Consider the following 21,157-nt stretch of genomic DNA (forward strand, 5'->3'; position numbering starts at 1 on the left):
GTGCTGTGCTAATCAAGGAACGGAATTATTATTTCGCAACCAGCGGTTCGGAATATTGAATGGCACTTGTTCCAGTAACGATGATACATCAACTAAGCCATTTAGTAAATTGAGTCAATCAAACTTGAATACAATCAATGTTATTTCTACGCTTTTGTAGACATGAGATTTTTAACATTGATTCCATTTCTCCGTAAGTGTAGTCTCCCCTCTCGAGACGAATCATCCATGCTACTTTTTTTAGCATACGATGTTGCACCAATTCAATGTGATTTATCCGGCCTACATAGAAGGGAGACCAGATCACGGAGGCATATTGTAAAAGAGAGTAATAGAGTGTGAACATATTAGTAAAGTCACTGGATGTTTTGCTAACAAAACCTTGGTGTTTTAGGGACTTATTTTTAAGGAAATTAATCATAGTATCAATGTACTTATCAAAGGTAAGTTTACAATCCATGATAACTTCGAGGTCCTTAATAGACTCCACTACTAAATTAATGTTTTCGATTTTGTAATCAAAGTAAATAGAGATGCAGAGATAATGCACGGATCTCGGCATTTGTCCAGGAGTTCGCATTTCGACAGCATTCATCCTACTTTCTTCCTTGTTTTTCCAATTCCATACTTTGCTCCTATACATAACGGTCGGCACCAGGACTCCATTGTGGTCTGCTAGTTTTGCCTCCTGCGACAAACATTTTTTGTCTAGGTTGATTTAATTTAAATTCAACACAATTCATTTATTTCAAAATAACATATACATAACAAACTAAAATTCAAGACGTGCGTATCTTAAAAAAAAAAACGGCAAAGTTTATTGAATATGTAAGAAAAATATCATAAAAACGAACTACTTTTAACGACATCACTAATTCATATGAATCAACCAATTGTAAGAGAGCTGCAAAGTATATTTATTTATTTATTTAACTTTTTGTACATAATGTTATTTGTACATTGGCGGGCTTATTGCCAAATGGCAATTTCTTCCAACCAACCAATAAAATAAAAGTTTTATTTTTATAATTCAAGTTACAGAACATATTCAATAGAAAGTATATCCGGTTTACTTACCGTGAACGGACCAATCGGCAGAACTGACTGAGAATAAGCGGAAGAGAACCTCTGACGACACATGCGGAGTTATTTCAGAAATACAAAACTTTGAAAAATCATAGCGCTGATAATAATACGATATAATTTTTTTTTAATGTTTTTGGCTTAATTTAATAGTCAATTACCAAAAAAAACCTTCGCCTTTTTAGGGCATTTCCATACAAATGCGATGATTGGGTAAGTAGACTGAAAGCCCTTATATACAGTTATAAAAAATCTAGGTACTTGTGTGAGGCCAGGTTTGAATAAATAAGTTTGGAAAACTCTGATTTGGAGCAACAATGTTTATGTTGTGTTGAAAATAATTATTCTGATGATTGTTACATGGATGCCTTGTTGTATACCCAATACCTTCCTAACAATTTACCATAATCACCTAATAGGTAAACTGCTACAATTATTTTGTTCTAGATAACAAATACCTACGTGTATCGTGATTTAAGGCTGACGTAAGGCGGTAAAATTACCCCGGTGTTTTACTGTAATTTTACCAGATTTTGGTAAAATACGGTATTTTACGGTAATTTTACCAGATTTTGGCAAAATACGGAATTTTACGGTAATTTGCGATTAAAAATGCATATGACGTACTATTTTTTTATTTTTCGAAGATATAACAAATACGAGTAGCTTTGTTTAGGGACACATTACATGACAGTGAAAACCATGTTTAGATCCATTCCATAGAGTGGCTGTCGAGATTTATAACTAAGATATCCAGGTCATTCGTTATGTACTTTTCAAACTTTTTTTGAAAAAAAGAGATTATGATGTTTTGAAACTTAACAGGACCGGTGGACATAGGGCTCTTGGTAAAACTTTAAGTTTGTGGCCTTGAACGACCATCGCTCGTGCCGCGATTTTGAAAAAAACATTCAGTTTTTTTGCGTTTAATTACGTCCCTATAGATTTTATATAAAAAAATACACAAAAGACTGAGAAAATAAAATTTACTTAAAAATCGTAATTATTATCTTTTCTTTTGACCAATACTTTCCAAGATCAAATAGCAGGAAAGCGGTTTTTGCACTAACTTTTTAGGTACTAACTATCCGATAGTTGGCGAACCTAAAGTCATCATCGTCATCATTCCATATTTGCTACCTAGTTGGAGCTTATGGTGTTCACAAAGATCCCAAAGGCATCTGAAATCGGGTTGTGGTCCCGTGGCTAGTGTCTCGGACTCACGGCTTAAAGGTCCGTGGTTCGAATCTCCCCTACCCCAACTTGATTCCCATTTTCTAAGTGAATTATTTACAACTCGTTGAAAATGGCTCTCAAAATTAAATATTTGGGCGAATCATAAGAACGCAGATATTTTTTTTATTAAAAAAACTCTGTCGGCTGCCTGCTCGTGTGTATCCTCACACGTCAGATTCGCATCTCGCAGTTCTAGCATGAACTGCCAACTAAGTTAGCAGCAGACGTCCAAGACGTCGAGAACCTGATGCGTTGTAAAGCAGGCAAACCTTGAGTTGCATTATGTAATATAAAATTATTGTTTTATTATAATGTACACTGTTTGAATTATTTGTTATACCTGCCACCCTATATATTTGTAAATTTCAATACTTTTATCAAAACACGTGACTGCGAGCAAAAACTCTTTTAAAAACTACCGGTGGAACTTTTTTTTAGATGCACTCGAAATTATATATTATTATATACTAGTTGTCTATGGTAAATAAAATTGACGGCACAAAAAGTTGTCAATGCAATGAAAATAAACAAAATAAACTATTTAACGTATCTTCAATTAAACAGCAAGAACCTCAGAGCAATAATGCGTCAGTCAACAGAGAAGCCCTATCACTATGTTTCATAGGACGCAAGCGATGTTGGTTAGCAACAAATTAGCACCCATTTTGTTTTGTTTGACAACATGGGCATAACGGTTCTATAGGATGCTTTTATCGCTGTGATTGGCTTTGTTTGTAAATAACTTGGATATTTACGTTATAATTCATAAAAACCGACTAGCAGTATGTTTGGTTGCAGCAGTAGGAGCGTCAAAGGTGTTTAAGAAGTCAGTTTTCACAGGTAATTGATTTCGAATATTTTCCCATGATTTACATTAATTTTTGGCATTTATTGTCCCAACACGTGTATTATTTTGCTTAAAAACTTTCTTGATATCAAAATATTTACTTCAAATACCATTTTTTTTTTCAATTTAGAGGATAAATTTGTGAATATAAGTTTGTTAACTGTTGATAATGACAGTTTATTACGGGCAATATGTCGGGGCCGCACTAGGCATCCATATAAAGTTTGAGTTTTTACCAAGTAGAGGTCGATACAAATTTTACTTGAAAATAGCAACGTTAACCTTGAAATTGCATCTTAAATGACATGTCCAAATTTCAAGTCGCTACGACTCCCCGTTTCGGAGATGTCACGGACAAACAAACAAACTCAATACAGGACTTTGGTTCCATGGAGTTGGGACTTATTTCTCAATAGATAAAACATCAGTATATTGTGAATAAAATTAATAAATACATAAAATAATAAACACACACGTGTATTTTCAAATTTGTAAAATAAATATAGGCGAATTATAGAAAAATAAATTGGAATAACCCTCCAATAATAAATACACAGGTACATATTAAGGAGTATTTATAATGCAAATTGATATCAATTTGGCAATTTCGACCTGATTACAGCCCATTGATTTGCTGCAAACTGTAGCTAACTTAATACTCAAAAGTCATAGAATGGTTTTCCTACATTTGGCTCCTCTAAAGCTTTGCTCATTATTACTCTGAGGCAAGAACAAATCATTCAAAGTATCGTGAGTACATTATTTGCATTCTAGATTTGAAAACACAAATCACTATATTATTGTTGCAATTGTGTGAGCACACAAGTCAGTTTTGTATTAAGCGTTAAAAAACCATGAATATTTGATAACGTATGCAAAATAAATTCAAGTCGTTTCGGAAAATCGTTAACTTTATTGTGTTTTTTAATGTTGTTACTGGTCTGAAAAATTTGTGGACATTGTTATGCCCTAAATAAGTCACAATATTCGAAACGCGACAATGCTATTCGAGTGTTTTTCATCAAATTCCTGATATTTTCTGACCTAATTATAGAATTGAACAACATTTTATTTGATGATCAGATACTTCATCTAATAGAATAGCGGGGAATGTTTATTTTATTTAGAAATATAAATATTTTCTTTCTTTTAGTCCCTGTTTGACCCGATTTAAGAGTTCCGGGCCGTTACTTCAGCTTTGAGGTTTTTGTCAATATTTAAGAAACAAGATCGTACTATTGACATATTAATACATAAACGCGCCCTACAGAGTAAAATATTTTTAAAAGTAATGACACGAAAACATACCCATAGTTACCGAGTTGTTTATTCAAACCAGGACTACATTCCACGAGCATGCATATACTACTAAAAATTGGAGAATACTCTTTTTTCGTATATAATTTTCTGTATTTTAATGTTATCAATCAACATTAGTTTTAGGTGGGTTCCAATCAGATTCTTTCCTATAATTCCTTATAATTTCGACCCATTCACTGGATTTCGTGGAAAGATAAAATAATGTAAAAAAATAACTCATATTTATTATATTTTTTAAATATATTCCTATAAGTGTAGCCCAGTGGGTAAGAAGAGCTTCGCAATTAGGCCACTAGGCGTAATATGAAGTTTATAAAAAACAATATTTATATTTAAATACTAATCGTTTTAAACTTTGTTGATCACACATGAAAAAATATTTACTAATAAAAAGTTAGACAATCCTTTTTTAAATGTTACCTAAAGGTTTTTACACTCTTTTACATGTCAATGATGCATATCAATCGTCAAGAAAATGCATAAATTAAAAAATAAAATTTTCGTAACATTAAATTACTTTTAACACGTATGTAATATATATTTATAATTCAGTTTGGTGCAGAATAGAAGGTAGTGATTTTAAAAATACATGTACAGTTGGTTTTTTTTTAATTTGGTATGCAACTCGCGTTTCTCGTTTCCATAAAGAATTTTAATTTCTCTAAATAATTGTAAGTATAAGAGGTTGCTTTTTAGAAAAAATTAATTGGTTTTTCAAATACACTTTTTTAAACAATTAATCTTTTTTTCTCGAGAATTTTACTTTACTTTACTCAAATAGGCAAACGAAAACCATTCTAGAGGATTCAGTTAACAAAGTTATAACTGAGTATCCGTCCAATGTACGCGAGATAGTGGGTTTTAAAAAATAGGTTTATATTTTTTTCAGTTTTATTTATTTTGTAGAACCCCATATTATAATTTTAGTATTAAAATTAATTACTAATTTTTATGTCATTAGTTTGAAAATGCCCTAAGAAGGTGTTATCCGAATCCTTTTTGTTTTTGTGTTTAAATCAGTGTTTGATTTTATTTTTTAATCTGATCAGAAAGTATGATTACTGTGAACAATCAAACCACTTTCGCCCTCTATGGTTAGACGTGCTACCTAGATTACCTAACATTTTCCATATATGAAGTACGTAGTTTTCAGTCAGCCCTACCTAAATTCATGAGTAATAATCTATTATTAAAATGACTGTATGATGCCATTTTCTTTAGCCACACTCTATATTCCCTTACGGTGTACCTGCATACTTCATTCATCGGACAAAGATAATTGTAGTGGATACGTTTATCGACTATTACTTCCTTCTTGCTGCACATAACTCGTGTTATTCACTCTGCAAGTATGGCCGCTCCTGCAGACCCGATATTCGGCTATGAGCCAAGGTCATTTACTTGAGATCTCTTACATACCTATTTGGCTTTATCACATTAGACTCGAGTATATATAATGTATCCTTGGCGGAAATATTACGTAGGAATGTATCGCTCATGCATACAATAAAATCGGTCGTGTCACGATCACCCGGAACTATCGCTCATTACCTCTCCTCCCAATATCTTTCGAGGTTTTAATAGTTTTTTTGCAGGTTGATATGAATTTGAAAACCACGCCATTCGCAGCACAGTTATGTGCCAAAACTGTAAAGTCCGAATTCAACAACGTAGTAGGTACTTGTTTATGGTTGAATTCCAAATCTAAAAATAATAGATATTCAAATATTTCATTTAAGTCGGTACCTAAGTACTTGTTTATGTTTTAATTCCAAAACATAAAATAACTAATTATTTTCAAATAAAGAATTCTTTTAGCAAATGTCAAACTCTGCTCAGGGATGCACTTGAATCAGGAATGCGATTTTCGAAAATGTATAGAATGTCAGTTGATACTATTTTAGTAAAACCAAAATTCCATTAAAAATAAATTAATTATAAGGAATTCAATGAAATAATCTGACTGGGGATCCATAAAAAAATGAATGTTGTTTTGTAAACATTCAAAGACAAACTTTTTTTATACATAAAAAAATATCATCCAGCCATTTTTTTTTGTTTACGCATTCTCGGCGAATGCAACCCTAGTTATGGATAAAAAAAACATTTACGCTCCTAACTTTTTTGTACCTAATAAATTGAAGATTTTATGAGCTATAAACTTTCTCGTGGCAAAGATGTACATTTATCTGAAAACCACACGTAAATCGGTCCGGTAGTTATCGATTCCATCGAGGAGAACCATTCGAACATTACCTTTTATATATATAGATTAAAATGCAGTTACACCAACAAATTAATGTAAGCAGAAAAACCTAACGTTTACAAATATTTTGGAATAATCGGTATATTAAATAAACAATACTTCTAGGTACAGAGGGTTATGTTTGTCTTTGTATGTTATAAACGTTTGTAATTCAATAATACTTGCTTTAATTTATATGACTTTTGACGATTTAATCTGATTGTAACACAAAGTGTCACGACTGTTTAAATTGAATTTTCATCTTGCACATAAAATAAATTGAAAAGTGTTTTTATTCCACAACTGTTCTCCGTATATATATATGTATTATATTTACTTGTTGGGTCTATCTACATACCAACATAAGCTGATAATTTCTTAACTTTGGTATCACGATGTACGCGTATTGCGGCTTATCAAAATAATCTTAATCCAATAAGTGTGTATTTTATGCGTCGTAATCCATAATGGATTAAATAGTGATTCACTCATTGATAAATAATGTTACGAGTAACTAATGTACTTATATACCAACTACGTTTTTACGTTACTAAAAGTGGGTAGTAAGTACTCATACATTATATAGCCTGCAGTACAAATATGAAATAATGAGCAAAATATAATATGCAGGGATGTATGTAGGTATCACCAGCTTAAGGAACCGTGTCACAAACACTGAGATAATAAGATGAAATGGAGTCACCGACATCAGTTGAAATGGACATAGGCTGGCAAATAATATTCCAAAGTATATGTGGATTAATAAACTAAATGAGATAATCAAATTAGATAACGAAATTGCAAGGAGAGACGCTGACTCCGGATGACGGGTAGATGACATCATACAGGGGCCAATGTCTTACATGTCATAAATGAGGATATGAGGAAGTGTGGATACTACGCATTGCAGTACCCATCGTTGTTCCTTTTAACTATACTTTATTATCACAAGTTTGCGAGTCAGAGGGAGCATTGCCTTACTTATGACGGCCTTTAAACTTTTGAACGGGTTAGTATATAATCCTAACATTTTGAAACGCATAAAATTATATGCACCGAGCAACTGCTTGAGAGTTAGGCAACACAGACCATTTGTCTTTCCTGAACACAAGAACAACATACCATTGATGATGCCTGTGGGGAGGATGATTTGTCTGTTGAACAGCCTACCGAGAGAGGTGGATCTTTTCCATGCTGGGATTACCAGTTTTAGACTCTTCCTCTCTAACCATGTAACGTAATGTGAATTCGTGATTTAGTTGTCTTTGTTTATTACAGTTTTTATGGACTACATATTGTTGTACCTTAAATGATATATTGTGCACTTGTTCTTGTAAATACCTATGTATATGTATGATGTTTTATTGTAACTGGCAGTTGCGCTGTATTAAACATTCAATAAATAAATCTGACTTAAATCTTTGTAGTAGAACTTAATATAATCACGAAAAGGCAGATAAATAACACGACCATGCTTATAAAAAACTTTTTTTCCCAACAAATGACAACAGGGATGAAGAACACCTTAAAAAAGGGAATATGGAAGTCTAAACATTTACAGGGCTTATGACCCATCATTGGCTGGTTTGAGTGGCCACTTTACACACTGTGCAACATTCACCATTTTGCCTATGTTTGAACATCCATATTTCTTAAATTCTTCCATTTTTTTATTTTAGTAAAGTTAAAGAGCTGAAACCTTTATTGTTGTGAAGAGATTCATCTGACTGAATTATTTCATTTACTAGGCAACGCCTGAAAACCATTTTCCAATTTTTAAACTTATTGGACCAGTTAGTTTTATTACAACATCCAGTCTTTTGTCTACAAACATTTGGACAAACTCAAATATTGTAGTTATTTTTTTTATTTCCAAACAAAAATATGCACACTCTGCCCTTGCAAAAAACATCGAGGAAAATGTGCTTTATAGGTATTTTAGTTTCCCAAAATGTAATGTCAGTATGATTTTTTTCTTTGTGATGCGGGTAGTTTCTGCACCAACTGAAGATGACAGAATAAAACGAAGTTATGCTTCGATATGTATTTATTACATGTCATGTTGAATGATGTACAGAATCGGTAATAGAGCGCGAGAGTAACATCAAGAACCGCGAACGGTTTTTAACTTTTCGAATCTCCCATTGATACCTTTAGGTACTACTGTTGTTAAAGTAGTTGTCCACAATGTTTTATTTACGTCCCAGTGGAGGATTGAGGTAATTTTTTATTTCCCTTACCGTCAGCAATTAGACATCCGTGCTGCGCAATCAGTATTTTGGATGATTTGATTCTTATGTATGTCGTTCCAATGCACGATTCTCCTTCTGCACTGTCCAATACGATTGTACGTCAGGTGACAGTAGGCATTTATTTTCGAGTGCGTTTGGAAGGTCCCTTATGCCCAAGAATAAGAAAAATATTTTTGTGTCGTCCTCGATTGGTTTTCAATCACTTGTAACAATGAGGAAATTCAGAGGTTTTTGAAAAAAAAAAATATTTTTTAATTGACCCGAATTATTAAAATACTTTTTATGAATCGTATTATCAGTGCTCTTATTTTTTAAAGATTTGTATTTCTGAAATTATTCTGCGTTTGATGTCTCGAGTTATTTACCGCTTCTTCTCGGACAGTTTTGCCGATTGGTCCGTTGACGTGCCGTAATCCGGAAATCATTCACAACTCTCTCGACACTGGTTGCTCTAAATGAACCAGTGACGTCGTTCAAAGTAATTATTTTTATAAATTACATTTTAGGAAATTGGATATATTTTCAAGAAAATATATCCAATTTCCTGTAGAGCTGAACTTGTTAATTGGCAAACATTTCTGAAAAACTCACCTTTTCATTCAATAGGTATCTTTTAACTGACCGGTTTTGGAACCACAGCGTGTCTTTCTTTTTCGATTGTAAGAACATTAGCAAAGTAATTTAGCTTATAGAAATTAAAAGGTTTTTATAGTGATTTCATACGAAACTACAATTAGACTCTTAAATAATATTGATTTTGTACTTAGGTACATGTAATATAACAAAAATCTTTAACAAAAAGAGATGTATAAATGCATGAAAAATCTGTTTCTTCCACCTGTTCGATGAATGTCTTGAATATATTATGCATGCAACTGCATATTCGCTAAACCTTTGTGTGATTTTCGTGCAATTTCCGATAATTGCGCTCTCATAGCCTGCTCATAAAAACCAATAACCGGTTTAATACAATATATTTATGAAATAGTAATTTAACCCTTTTTAACCTGAATTGTTTTAAAACAGCCCTAACTTTGAGAATTATTTGCAAAGTGTGTACCTACTGACAACACGTATTTGCGGCTTTTTTAGAATTGATTTAGTAAATCTTTTATTTTTTATCGGGTTCACTGCGAGCAAACTTTACGCTTTATACCGTAAACAAACTGTCGCGCCGCACACTAGGTTAAATGCCGATTCCAGAAGCGAATAAGTCCATTATTCGTGTCACTTTCAATGTTGAACAATCCAACGGTATAAAATTATTAAATACCCTATTAGCAATTAACAATTCAAATATAAAATAAATGAAAGTGCGGGGATGTTACTGAGACTTTATTAAACGTGAGTAAGTTGGAAATATCGGTTTTAAAACGATTTCAGTCACAAGTTGCTCATCTACTTGAAAGCATCGTGTATAAAGTACTTTTGTAATACTAGAATAATATTAACTGAAATTTAGTATATTTAAAAAAATCACATTCGTAAATAAGGCGCACCCCTGTTGGTGAGAAGAGCAGAGTTTGACGTTTGCAAAAAGAATTGTGTATTTGAAAATTAATTATTTAAAGTCTTAGAATTAAATCATAATCAAGTACCTACTTACAAATGAAAATAACACTAATAATTTTATGATTAAATGAACGGTTCTAACACGCTTTCACGACACAACTAAGCATTTCGGTTTCAAATTAAATGTCAAGTTAACTTCAAAACCTGGCTGGCGGTTTAAGAACGACTAAATACGCGTAGGGCAGGACTGAGCGTTTAAAATTGAGTTAAGTGTCATAATTTTAGAGGGTTCCCGGTGCGTCTATGTGTATTAATAGGTCGACGGTTTTATTTAAGAACACCAAACCTGTTGGCACTAGAAGAGTGTTTTTTTTACCACACTATAAACATTTACCATTGGCGTGTCCAAACTGTTTTGTTTCTTAAAAAATGGTTTATTATGGAAACTAGAACTATTCAAAAACCCTTAAAAAAGCACAGTTTTATCCGCTGTCTTCGGGCGCATGAAATACAAATATAACTATTTTTGAAAAACGTTAGACTTACAAAAAATTGTATTCTGATAATCTGTCTAAAAAAATAATAAAATCGGTTCAGTTTTGAGGTGCGGAAAACGGGACTACGAAACGTCGGTTTTGTCTATTTTAGTTAGGCATCAAAATATCAGAAATGCAGTTGTCTTATTCGCTTAGCATAGGGGTGGCATATTCAACACAGTAGCAGGAAAACAATGTTCAAATACCTATTTATCATAACTCCCTGTCACCGCATATCCTCATAATTTATTTAATCTGAAACACTAGAATTATTATTTACATGAACATTTTTTTTTTTTAAATAAATATTTACGTTCTTATGATTTCCCCAAATATTTTATTTTGAGGGCTATTTTTAACAAGTTGTAAATAACTCTAATTTTTACTAAATAATAATTGATATCAAACTTTCGATTGTGTTAATTTAATATGAATATATACATATACGAGTATAAATTCATATTAAATCATATATCAAATTATATATTCACTCAAATCTAGCAATTGCAAAGCATTGCCGGGTTCAGCTTGTTTTATATAAAATTGACTTCGATACGTCATCTTTACACTGTATTCCGTCGATTTAAACCTCAAAGTTATATTTGTACTTTTGTTGGAATAATCGGCCTATTTACATTGTGATAAAAGGCCGATTCTAATCAATAAAGCAGTTAAACTGAAAACAGGGGGAAAGAGTTAAAAATTAAATGTTTTTTTTATTTGTAAAAATGGGCCAAGTAGATTGGTTTATTTTAATTTCTGCATGCAGCCCATTCTGTCAATTTTCACAAAAAAGTTAGTGATGTAATGATTTTTTTTTGTATTTCATTTTATGCCACCGGCTCTAAATCATGGCGACCCTACCTATGAGGTTACCTGGAAACGCGTCCCACAGTTGGAACTCAGGTGACATTCCACTGTCTACTGTTAGAACCGGATTTCCTTTTAACGTTTCTGTAATATTTCGTCGAGCTCATATTACCATTACGGACCATTAGAATGCATTCCTTATAAGTTCTGTTTTACGCGTGCATACAATTGCATTCGCACTTGAATGATGATCTGCAACGATCAGTCAACCACAAAACATTTACGTACTATAATGATATACTTATATGTTTTTATGTTTTATAATATGTTTTTTTATTTACGAAACGCACACCGTGATTTCTAGATGGGGTCAGTTTCAAATACCTAATGTGGACATTAACATAATAAAATAAATATTATACAATACATACATTATATATATGCAGAATGTAGATATGTATAATAAGACTGTTTCGTTTACCTTATTACTTTATACTATTCTGCCTAATATTGATTAATCCGTATACTTACTTTTTTTGTTTTTTTTTTACATGTATTAAGGTATTTTATTTATATGTATATGGCAAATAAAAGTATACGAGGTATACTTTTATTATAAGAGGTATACTTTTATTTGCTTTTTATATATCTTGATATTTTTTCATTGTGCATTTTTGTATTATTTAATTTAGTACCTACTATTATTTGGCATATTATTTATTACTCTTATTTCTTACTATAGTATTAAATGAGTTTCTAGAAAACATATCTCAATTATCATTTTAATTATGTTTTGATACATACATTCTCTTTCTGTTGATTTCAATAATTCTTTTTTTTTAACACTACTTTATTTTACTATTATTTTGTTGATTTTAATGATACCATTATTTTGCATCTTTGATTATGTGTGAATCTTAATTTGTATAATTTAATACTTAAACCTTTTTTTCTAGATTGTTATTATATTTCATCACATGTCATTATAATTTAATCTAATTAATTTTACTATGTATTTTTATTGTTAATTATTATAGCTTGACACGGGCATAGCCTTAAAAGCCTTAATAAGTTAATTTATATTTAAACTAGTGTAATTTTGAATGAATAAATAAATATATTTAATTCTTATAAAAATTTGATTGGTTAAAAAACTTTTTTTTTTTTAGTGTGGCTGTGGTTACTCTTATTCATCTTCCAAAATAATGTTCATCCCTCTTGGACGGCAGAACCCGGGGTGAGTATATTTATGTCTTATTCATTGGTATATATTATTATATTGTAATTTAACAGCAATACGAGATGTTCCATGTTACTTGACCTCACAGGTTGTCCCTATTTAATCGTGTCCTGCCCCAGCTCTTTTTTTACTTCCCAGGACAATCCAGCCTTCCCGGGTTTCTTCGTTAAATAGTTGTCAACGGTCTTCTGTGGCTCAGGAGCTAGTAGTAAGGATAGGCAAGGTTGACCTCATCAAGCGGAATTCGAAGTGTTCAACTCAACAACTTCCACCCCGCCGTATTTTCTCCCTGGATTATAGATATTTACCATTGTCGTGTCTTCGTTGTTTTACTTTTTTGGTCAATTGTTTCTTATGGGAGCAGGACTATCCAAAAACCTTTAAATGCGCCTAGTTTAATCTGCTGTCTTCGGGAATGGTATACTAACATGAGAAATCATTTTTAAAAACTAAAAAAGTAGACAAAAAATGTCATTATATACTCTTTCTTAAAAATCAAAAAAAATCGGTTCAGTTTGGTGTCTGGAAAACGGTACAACGAAACTTTGATTTGATTTTAGTTATGCGTAATCTGTTTGCCATGCATCTTTCTTTTCACAAAATTTCGGGTATACATCTACGAGAGAGTGACAGAAAAACTATGTTCAAATACCCATTCATCAAATTTCTTTGGCACCGCATATCCTCTTAAGGACTGTCTTCGACTCTGCAGCACGATTTTCCTAAGAACTGTCGCCCGGCAGTTCTATCTAGGGATGTGCTGACTCCCAAATTGGATTCACGAAGTGTTGATTTTCATCACGTAAAACCACTTTTGTCGGTCTCGTGGTGCAGTGGTCAGCGCGTTTGCTTAGCATGCAAGAGGTCTCGGGTTCGATACCCTACATGGTTAACATGAAGTATTAATTCAAATATATGTTTTTACACTATAATATTTTACAGTCCCTGGACTGGCACCTGAAGCGTAAGACTGATCATCTTACCTTCATGTAACAAAATTGATCAAGATACTGTTCTTTTGGTCTTTCAATGCAGCGCCCTATGCACCATTAGGGGCGGAAATGGAATGATGATGACGAAATCCACTTTTAATTTTTTTTTTAATTGTCGGCTTGTACAAGTAACAGGTACGCAAAATTATGTCTATTCTACTACTACCATTACACCATTTACCCGTATGGGTAGGCAGGGAGGATAGACAGCCACACACATTTATCCTGACATACATTCCTAGCTTTTTACACTTTCATAAATCTTTTCAAACATGCCCTTCTGTTGTGTCTGCTTTTGACATCGCCAGAATAGAGATTTTTATTATTCTGATTATTCCAGAACTTTTTTAGTCATCCTCGTTCTACGTTACCATTCATTATTGCCATATCGTATTCAAAATCGAAAATAAGTATGAACATAGTGAATAAATTAAATCTTTTGATTTATTTTTATTTTTGTTGTAACAAAAATATAAACTTTACTATGAACAACAAAGTATGGAACGAATTTGTATAAATAAATTTATTTCGATAGTGCATGAGAAAATGTTAATATTTCGCAAAAATAAATCGAAATATTCAGGAAAATCTCATTTTGGCCAGTTCAGTTTTCGTGGTCCAAATTACTGACTTTTTTCAAAATAACACTTCAGTGCAAAATAATGGACACAAATAATATGTGTAGGTAAGTGCATAAAATCTTTAATGGCCTTTGTTTATGTGTTCGTAAAAGTTTTCAAATAAAATATTATAGTTTGAGTATTCACACAAACAAAAATAGCATGTTTATTCGGTTAACCGATGGGTACTAACACATTAATATAGACCATTAAACATTCGAACGTACTCAACTCGTACTTTATGGTCGCCCAAACGTCAGGATATATTATTAATTTTATTGGTAATATATTGTGTACTTACAGTATCTGGATTTCGACAACCTTCCTGACACCAACTTCTCGTGCGCGGGGAAGGTCATCGGAGGATACTACGCCGACTTGGAGACTGACTGCCAAATGTTCCACGTGTGTACTATAGGACAGCTGGAAGAGCCTATGGACATCAAGTTCCTATGCCTCAATGGCACCGTGTTTGATCAGGTAAGAACAATAGCTTATGTTTAAACGAAAATAAAATAAAAATTTGTGGCAAAAAAGAGATAAAACAAGCTCCAATACTAAAGCTAGAAGCTTCACAAAAAAGTTTCACAAAAAAATTCTGCTACAGAAAACATAAACCCCAAATTTGTATGAGCTAAAATGTTTTTAGACAAGCTGGATTTCATTAGAATTCAGCCGGTCTACAAACATTTGGATATACTCAAAACATTGTTAATTAAGTTTAAGTATAAAAATGGAAAAATTGTTATCAGTCGTTGTCTAGTAGGTGAAATGGTTCAGCCGGATGAATTCCACCTCCATGATAAAGATTTCAGCTCCTTTACTTCACAAAAGTCAACAGATGAAAGAATTGAGGAAACATAGACAGAATGGTGAAAGTTACACCTTGTGCCAGTTAAACCAGCAAATGATAAGGTCACAAGCCCTGTAAATTAGTTATGCAACAGACCTCTGCTTCTGCTTCCGCAACTGTGGAAGTTCTGCACATTTTTTGACATCCGTTTTTTTGTTTCTGTTTCCGCAACTTTTATAACGGAAATTTGAACGGAACTTTACGCGCGGGAGGAGTGTTCACGGCGTTCCAGCCAACCACAAGCGATCCGGGCGCGTGCTTTCGGCACTTGTCGCAATGCATTTGTTTATACGCTATGACGTGAGTTTAAGCTCGTAATATTTTCTGTTTCTGTTTGTTTCAGTTATTAATTTGTGTCGTGTGTGTAACGTATGTGCAATTGAACATAGTGCATATGCAGAATGCAGCCAGTCCAAAATTTTGAAAAAATGAGATATTGATATTATCGGATGCAGTAAGGTCAATTCTATGTTCTGCTAAAAACACCCAGACCGCTTTTATACAAAAAAACTGTATTAATCACCTTCTGAAAATGGTGACAATCACAAAATTCAGAAAACATCCCACTTTGAAAATCACTAAAACTGGTCAAATCCATAATTAAATTCTTGTTTGTAATGTAAAAAAAAAACTAGTGTATTATCGTTTATCATTAATTAAAGTCAAAAACATTCCAACTGTTGTTTAGATCAGATTATTCACTCTTTTCACAAATGTGCTATTATCTCAGTTTCACTTTCCTATAGCTGGCTGATTTCTACATAACTACGTTCAATTGTGAAACCAAAAACAAGTCCTATTTGGAACTATTTCGTTGAAATTGTCGATCTAACAGCCAGATGTAAACCATGTGCCGAACTCAAATTGAGAATGAAGTTAAACCTACGTCATCATAAAAGATGAATTCATCACTCCTAATGTTAGAATTCATGTTAAGTATGAATGAAGACCAGCAAGATTCGATTTTAAATAACGAGAATGACATTATATTTTTGGAGACAACTTCAGGAGTACAAAAAAGAAAAACGATTGCTTTTAGATGAGAATCACCTTATGTGGTGGAAATTAAATTCATTCAAATAAACTTATCTTTTGCCATTAGTGCGCCAATATTGATCAGCTCTTCTCAGCAGCGTCGCCAGTGAGCAATTATTCACCGGAGATGGTCTTATATATGAAGAACGCCGTAACAGATTGTTAGATGTAAAAGACGCCAAACTACTTTTCATTCAATAAAACTTACCACTACTTAATTTCGAATATTAATTTCTTTAAAAATTGCATTTGTAAAAAAATGAACTTTTTTTTTCATAGTATTTATGCTTTCACCTCTGCATCCGTTTCCGTTTCTGTTTCCACTAAAATTGACTTTTTACAAATGTTTCCATTTCTGCTTCCGTTATGACACTTCCGTTGCATCATTACTGTAAATGAGCAGACTTCCATATTCCATTTTAAAATTTTTATTTTAAATTTAGATCTTAATAACTAGAGAGTGAAATCCAGCCCGTCTACCAACATTTTCAAAACATTGAAAATAAAGCATACGCATACATACGCAATCATATTTGATTGCGTATGTACTCTGGCGTGCTCCTAACTCGTCAAATATTTAGTTTTTCTATTTAGTTTTTCTACTTGGTTTTTCGTATTTTTTATTTTCTTCTCTGTCTATCCTCGCCTCTGTTGTATACACCATGATTTGGTCTGACACGCGTTTTGTATATCCGAATTATGTTTCCAATAATCATGTGTTCATTGTACTATACGTATTTCTTAGGCATCCAGATGTTTACTAACTGAGATGGATATGTTCTCATCATCACTATGGCAGCATCATCTGCATGGCATGTGATGTTAATGACCTTATCCCCCTTAGTAGATTCACTACTTTTTTTCTTTTTTTTATTCTTAAAAGCGTTTTTATATACATATTTATTCTGCTTGTGTAAGAAAAGATTTTATGCGTAAATCTTGTTGTATATTTAGTTATAAAGGTGCTAAACTTGCTTTGTTTCTTTGTTGTTCTCAATATGTGTTATTTTCTAAATGCTAATATTATTTATGTCCCGAATTGAGTTGTTGTAACTCCTGGGAATGTAATTCAGCGTATTTTACTTGTAAAATACTTTGTGTTATATGATTTATAAAGAAAAATATTTAAAAAGCTTTTTTTTTTTGATGTTTCAAATGCAATATATTTTTTTTTTAATTTACCATTTTAAATCCCACTTTCCGGGCATTTGAATGGGTTACAATTAAAACAGTATTTATTGGTTTTTTTTCGTACTTTTTAAGAAATTTTATAAAACGAATATTTTTTGCAAATGTTTTCCCCCTGTTGTAATATATTTATATAAACATATGTTTATCGATTACAGGAAACCAGAGTCTGCGAAAGAGTGGATGAAGTGGACTGCAGCCGCTCAGAGCACTACTATAGTCTCAACCTGGAATTATATGGAAATACTGCCCCTCCGATTATTAAGGCTGATACACCAAAAAGTGAAGGTACTTTTGAATAAAAATATTATTGATCGAGTTGATTCCGTGTTACGATCGAAATATACACGGAACTTTGTCGAATTTAGTATACCCGAATTTTTCATACGAAAATTAAATTTGTATGAAATTTTACCAGTAGGTAATATGATTCATAACTATGTAACATACGAAAGCAACTGTAAATTTATTACCAATTTAAGCATAGAGTATTATGCTGACTTTTAGTGATAAACATCTTATTCTCTAACCCTTCCCCTAGTTTTAAGTCCCATTGATCGCTTTTTCATCTTCTGGGGGTACTTTTAAACGTGCCCCCAACTTTTCAACATACGTGAAAATTGTTTTGACCACTGAATAGGAAAAAAGGGTTTTGAATAGTAACCGACCAAAGTTTCGGTTTCGGCAAGTTTCAGCCAATAAAACTAGTTTCAGTCGCGATTTCAGTTTCGGTCTAAAATTTCCCGAAACTTCGGCTCAGCCGAAACCTACGGTCGGGATGTGTCAGATTACGTCCGATTGTACTCAAGAGCTTCTATAGATCGTGACTCGGCCGCGTGACCTGTGACCTGTGACCTTTAGTTTGTTTCGGCTTTCGGCCGGTGAGTATTGGTAGTCTAACACAGCATAAAAAATTTAATTAGACTGATTTTTTTACTATAATTGGTAGTTCTAAGATCTATCGTATTTTTGTTTTTGTAATTCTTTTATAGTTTATAATTTAAATTTCCTATACTGTACATTGAAGAACTGTTACATTATGAGTTATATAAACAACGAACCAAAAGCGCTAAAAAAACTAATTAACTCATTAAATTTATGCCTTTTATCTAATTGTGTATATATTACTCGTATTTAGCACCTAGTTTAATGAACTCATAAAGTTAAACCATATTAATTTTGGTCATTTTAAAGTGTTTTTCAACTTATTTTAATAGGTTTTTGTTTCGGCTAAAACGGTTTCGGTTTCGACTGAAAAACTTGTTTCAGTCGGTCACTAGTTTTTATTGAAAGTCTTCATTATCTCGCGATAGGTTTTAACATTCTAAATATCTCACGAAACAAGGTTAAATACTCATACGAGTACTTTTTCAAAAATTTATCTTACTAGTCAGTATGTTTGTTTTTTTTTCTAATGTGTAGAAATATATTCAACAGTTTACCCAACATTGTTTTCTTTGAAATGTGACACTAATTACTTACCAAAATCATGTTTAACGTTTAATTACATTAGAGGTATTTATTAATTACACCATTTCCATTTGTGCGATGTTTCTCCTCTGAAAACCATTTAAACATTTCCAAATCCTGATACTTCAGATCTCCTTTTATAGATGTACTGAATCACATTATACTGTATGGGTGTCTCGTAGGTGAATGATAGTACTTCATCCTTGCAACAAGTAATACTAGTAGAAGTATTTGGTGCCGTGTTATAGCTCTTGGTACAATATTATATTGAGTTGTCATATAATCGGGTTGTGGTCCTGTGGCTAGTGTATCGGACTCACGGACCGAAGGTCCGTGGTTCGAATCCCACTCTACCTCAACTTGATTCCCATTTTCTAATAGTGAGTTATTTACAAATCGTTGAAAATGGCCCTCAAAATTAAATATTTGGGTAAATCATAAGAACGCAGATATTTCTTTTTAAAAAAATATTTTATTTATTTATTTTCTAATATTTTCGATGTTATGTTTTTATTAGTTTCAGTATGAAGGTGTGATAATAATGCATTGTAACACATAATTACTAGCCTTTCCTACGCACGTAGATGCTTATAATATTACCTACATGGTATAGATTACTAGCTGAGCAAGTATCAACCATTTAAAGGCGCACCTTCTATAAAATAACCCAAAAATACCAAATTGATCCCGGACAATTGAAGATTTGTCTTCTAGCGGACTATAACAGAAATCTCTCCCCAAGAAATCCGAAGGGTGCTATTCTGAACCATTTTCGCGGCACGAGAACAGTTTTTTTAACCAAGAAGAATAGGGCTAAGTTGGGCTGCTTTCGCCAAACTAAAATATTTTTTTAAAAATAAAGAAGTCCCTATATGCTTAAAAATACAAGTATATGAATCGTTCATATTGCCGGTGACAACATACGGATTAGAAACCATGTCTGTAACACAAAAAAGCCGCCAGAAATTAAAATACACGCCACGATCCGTGGAAAGACAGATGCTCGGTGTATGTCTAAGAGACAGAGTAAGAAACGAAGAAATAAAGCACCGAACCGGAGTCGTGGATATCATGGATCGTGCAGCGAAATTAAAATGACATTGGGCAGGACACTTGACGAGACAAAATGATGGCAGGTGGACACCCAGAATAATAAATGGAGACCATGGGCAAACAAAAGAAGTGTGGAAGGCCACAGAAAAGATGGGGCGACGACATTGTTTCTATCGCCGGTAAAACGTGGATGATAAAAGCGGGTGATAGGAAGGAATGGAGACGTTTGGAAGAGGCCTTGTTGAGGTTAGGTTATCACGTGGTCGAGAGAGGCCTGTTTGAATATAAATTACATAAAATGTTTTTAAAAAAATCGATCTTGGAGCTCCCGCGATGGCAAAAAATAAAATAACGAGGACTTACGTCAAGTTTGGCGCCCCAGGGTTGATTCGGAACTACATTTCTTGATTCGAGTTGGCCACGTTCCGTTAAATATTCGGAAATCACATGTGGAAGTTTTTAACTCCGTCGTCAACAAATGTTGAAAGAAAAGGGAATTGTGACGTTAGGTTGTTCAACCTTAGCTCGGAAAAAGCAGTTCTGGCAACATTGCAAGCGCATGGCAAATAACGGGGCTAATTAACATACAGTACCCTTATGAATTAATTCGTTACAGTATGTAGAATTATTTGTAATGATCTTAATTAAGGATGTTTTTAAAATTATTTTAAAGCTTATCGGTTTTTTAGCCTAAAGATTATTTTTTATTTACTTTGAATCTTGAAATAGGGCACACATAAACATATTCCTATGTGTGCTTTATTAATAACAATGTACTTTCATTTTATGTATAAGTTATTTAACACATTTTTCTCTTAACCTTCTGTTTGAATAGTGTGTTTTTTCTTCCGTGATAGTGTTATTT

The 21,157-nt window shown here is 32.8% G+C and overlaps 1 protein-coding gene across 1 annotated transcript in view; it reads left to right on the forward strand.

Moving 5' to 3' along the window:
• Positions 1-21,157, forward strand: part of LOC148284984 (uncharacterized) — a 132,081-nt gene that overhangs the window by 107,318 nt on the left and 3,606 nt on the right. Inside the window, exons 4-6 of the mRNA XM_088231697.1 lie at positions 13,011-13,078; positions 14,997-15,173; positions 17,928-18,057. Coding sequence (XP_088087823.1) covers positions 13,011-13,078; positions 14,997-15,173; positions 17,928-18,057 — 375 coding nt within the window. The remainder of the gene's footprint in view (positions 1-13,010; positions 13,079-14,996; positions 15,174-17,927; positions 18,058-21,157) is intronic.

Source organism: Micrasema longulum, unplaced genomic scaffold (genome assembly GCF_059751315.1).
Source record: "Micrasema longulum isolate JH-2025_06_02 unplaced genomic scaffold, ASM5975131v1 h1tg000071l, whole genome shotgun sequence".
NCBI classification, from domain to species: Eukaryota; Metazoa; Arthropoda; class Insecta; order Trichoptera; family Brachycentridae; genus Micrasema; species Micrasema longulum.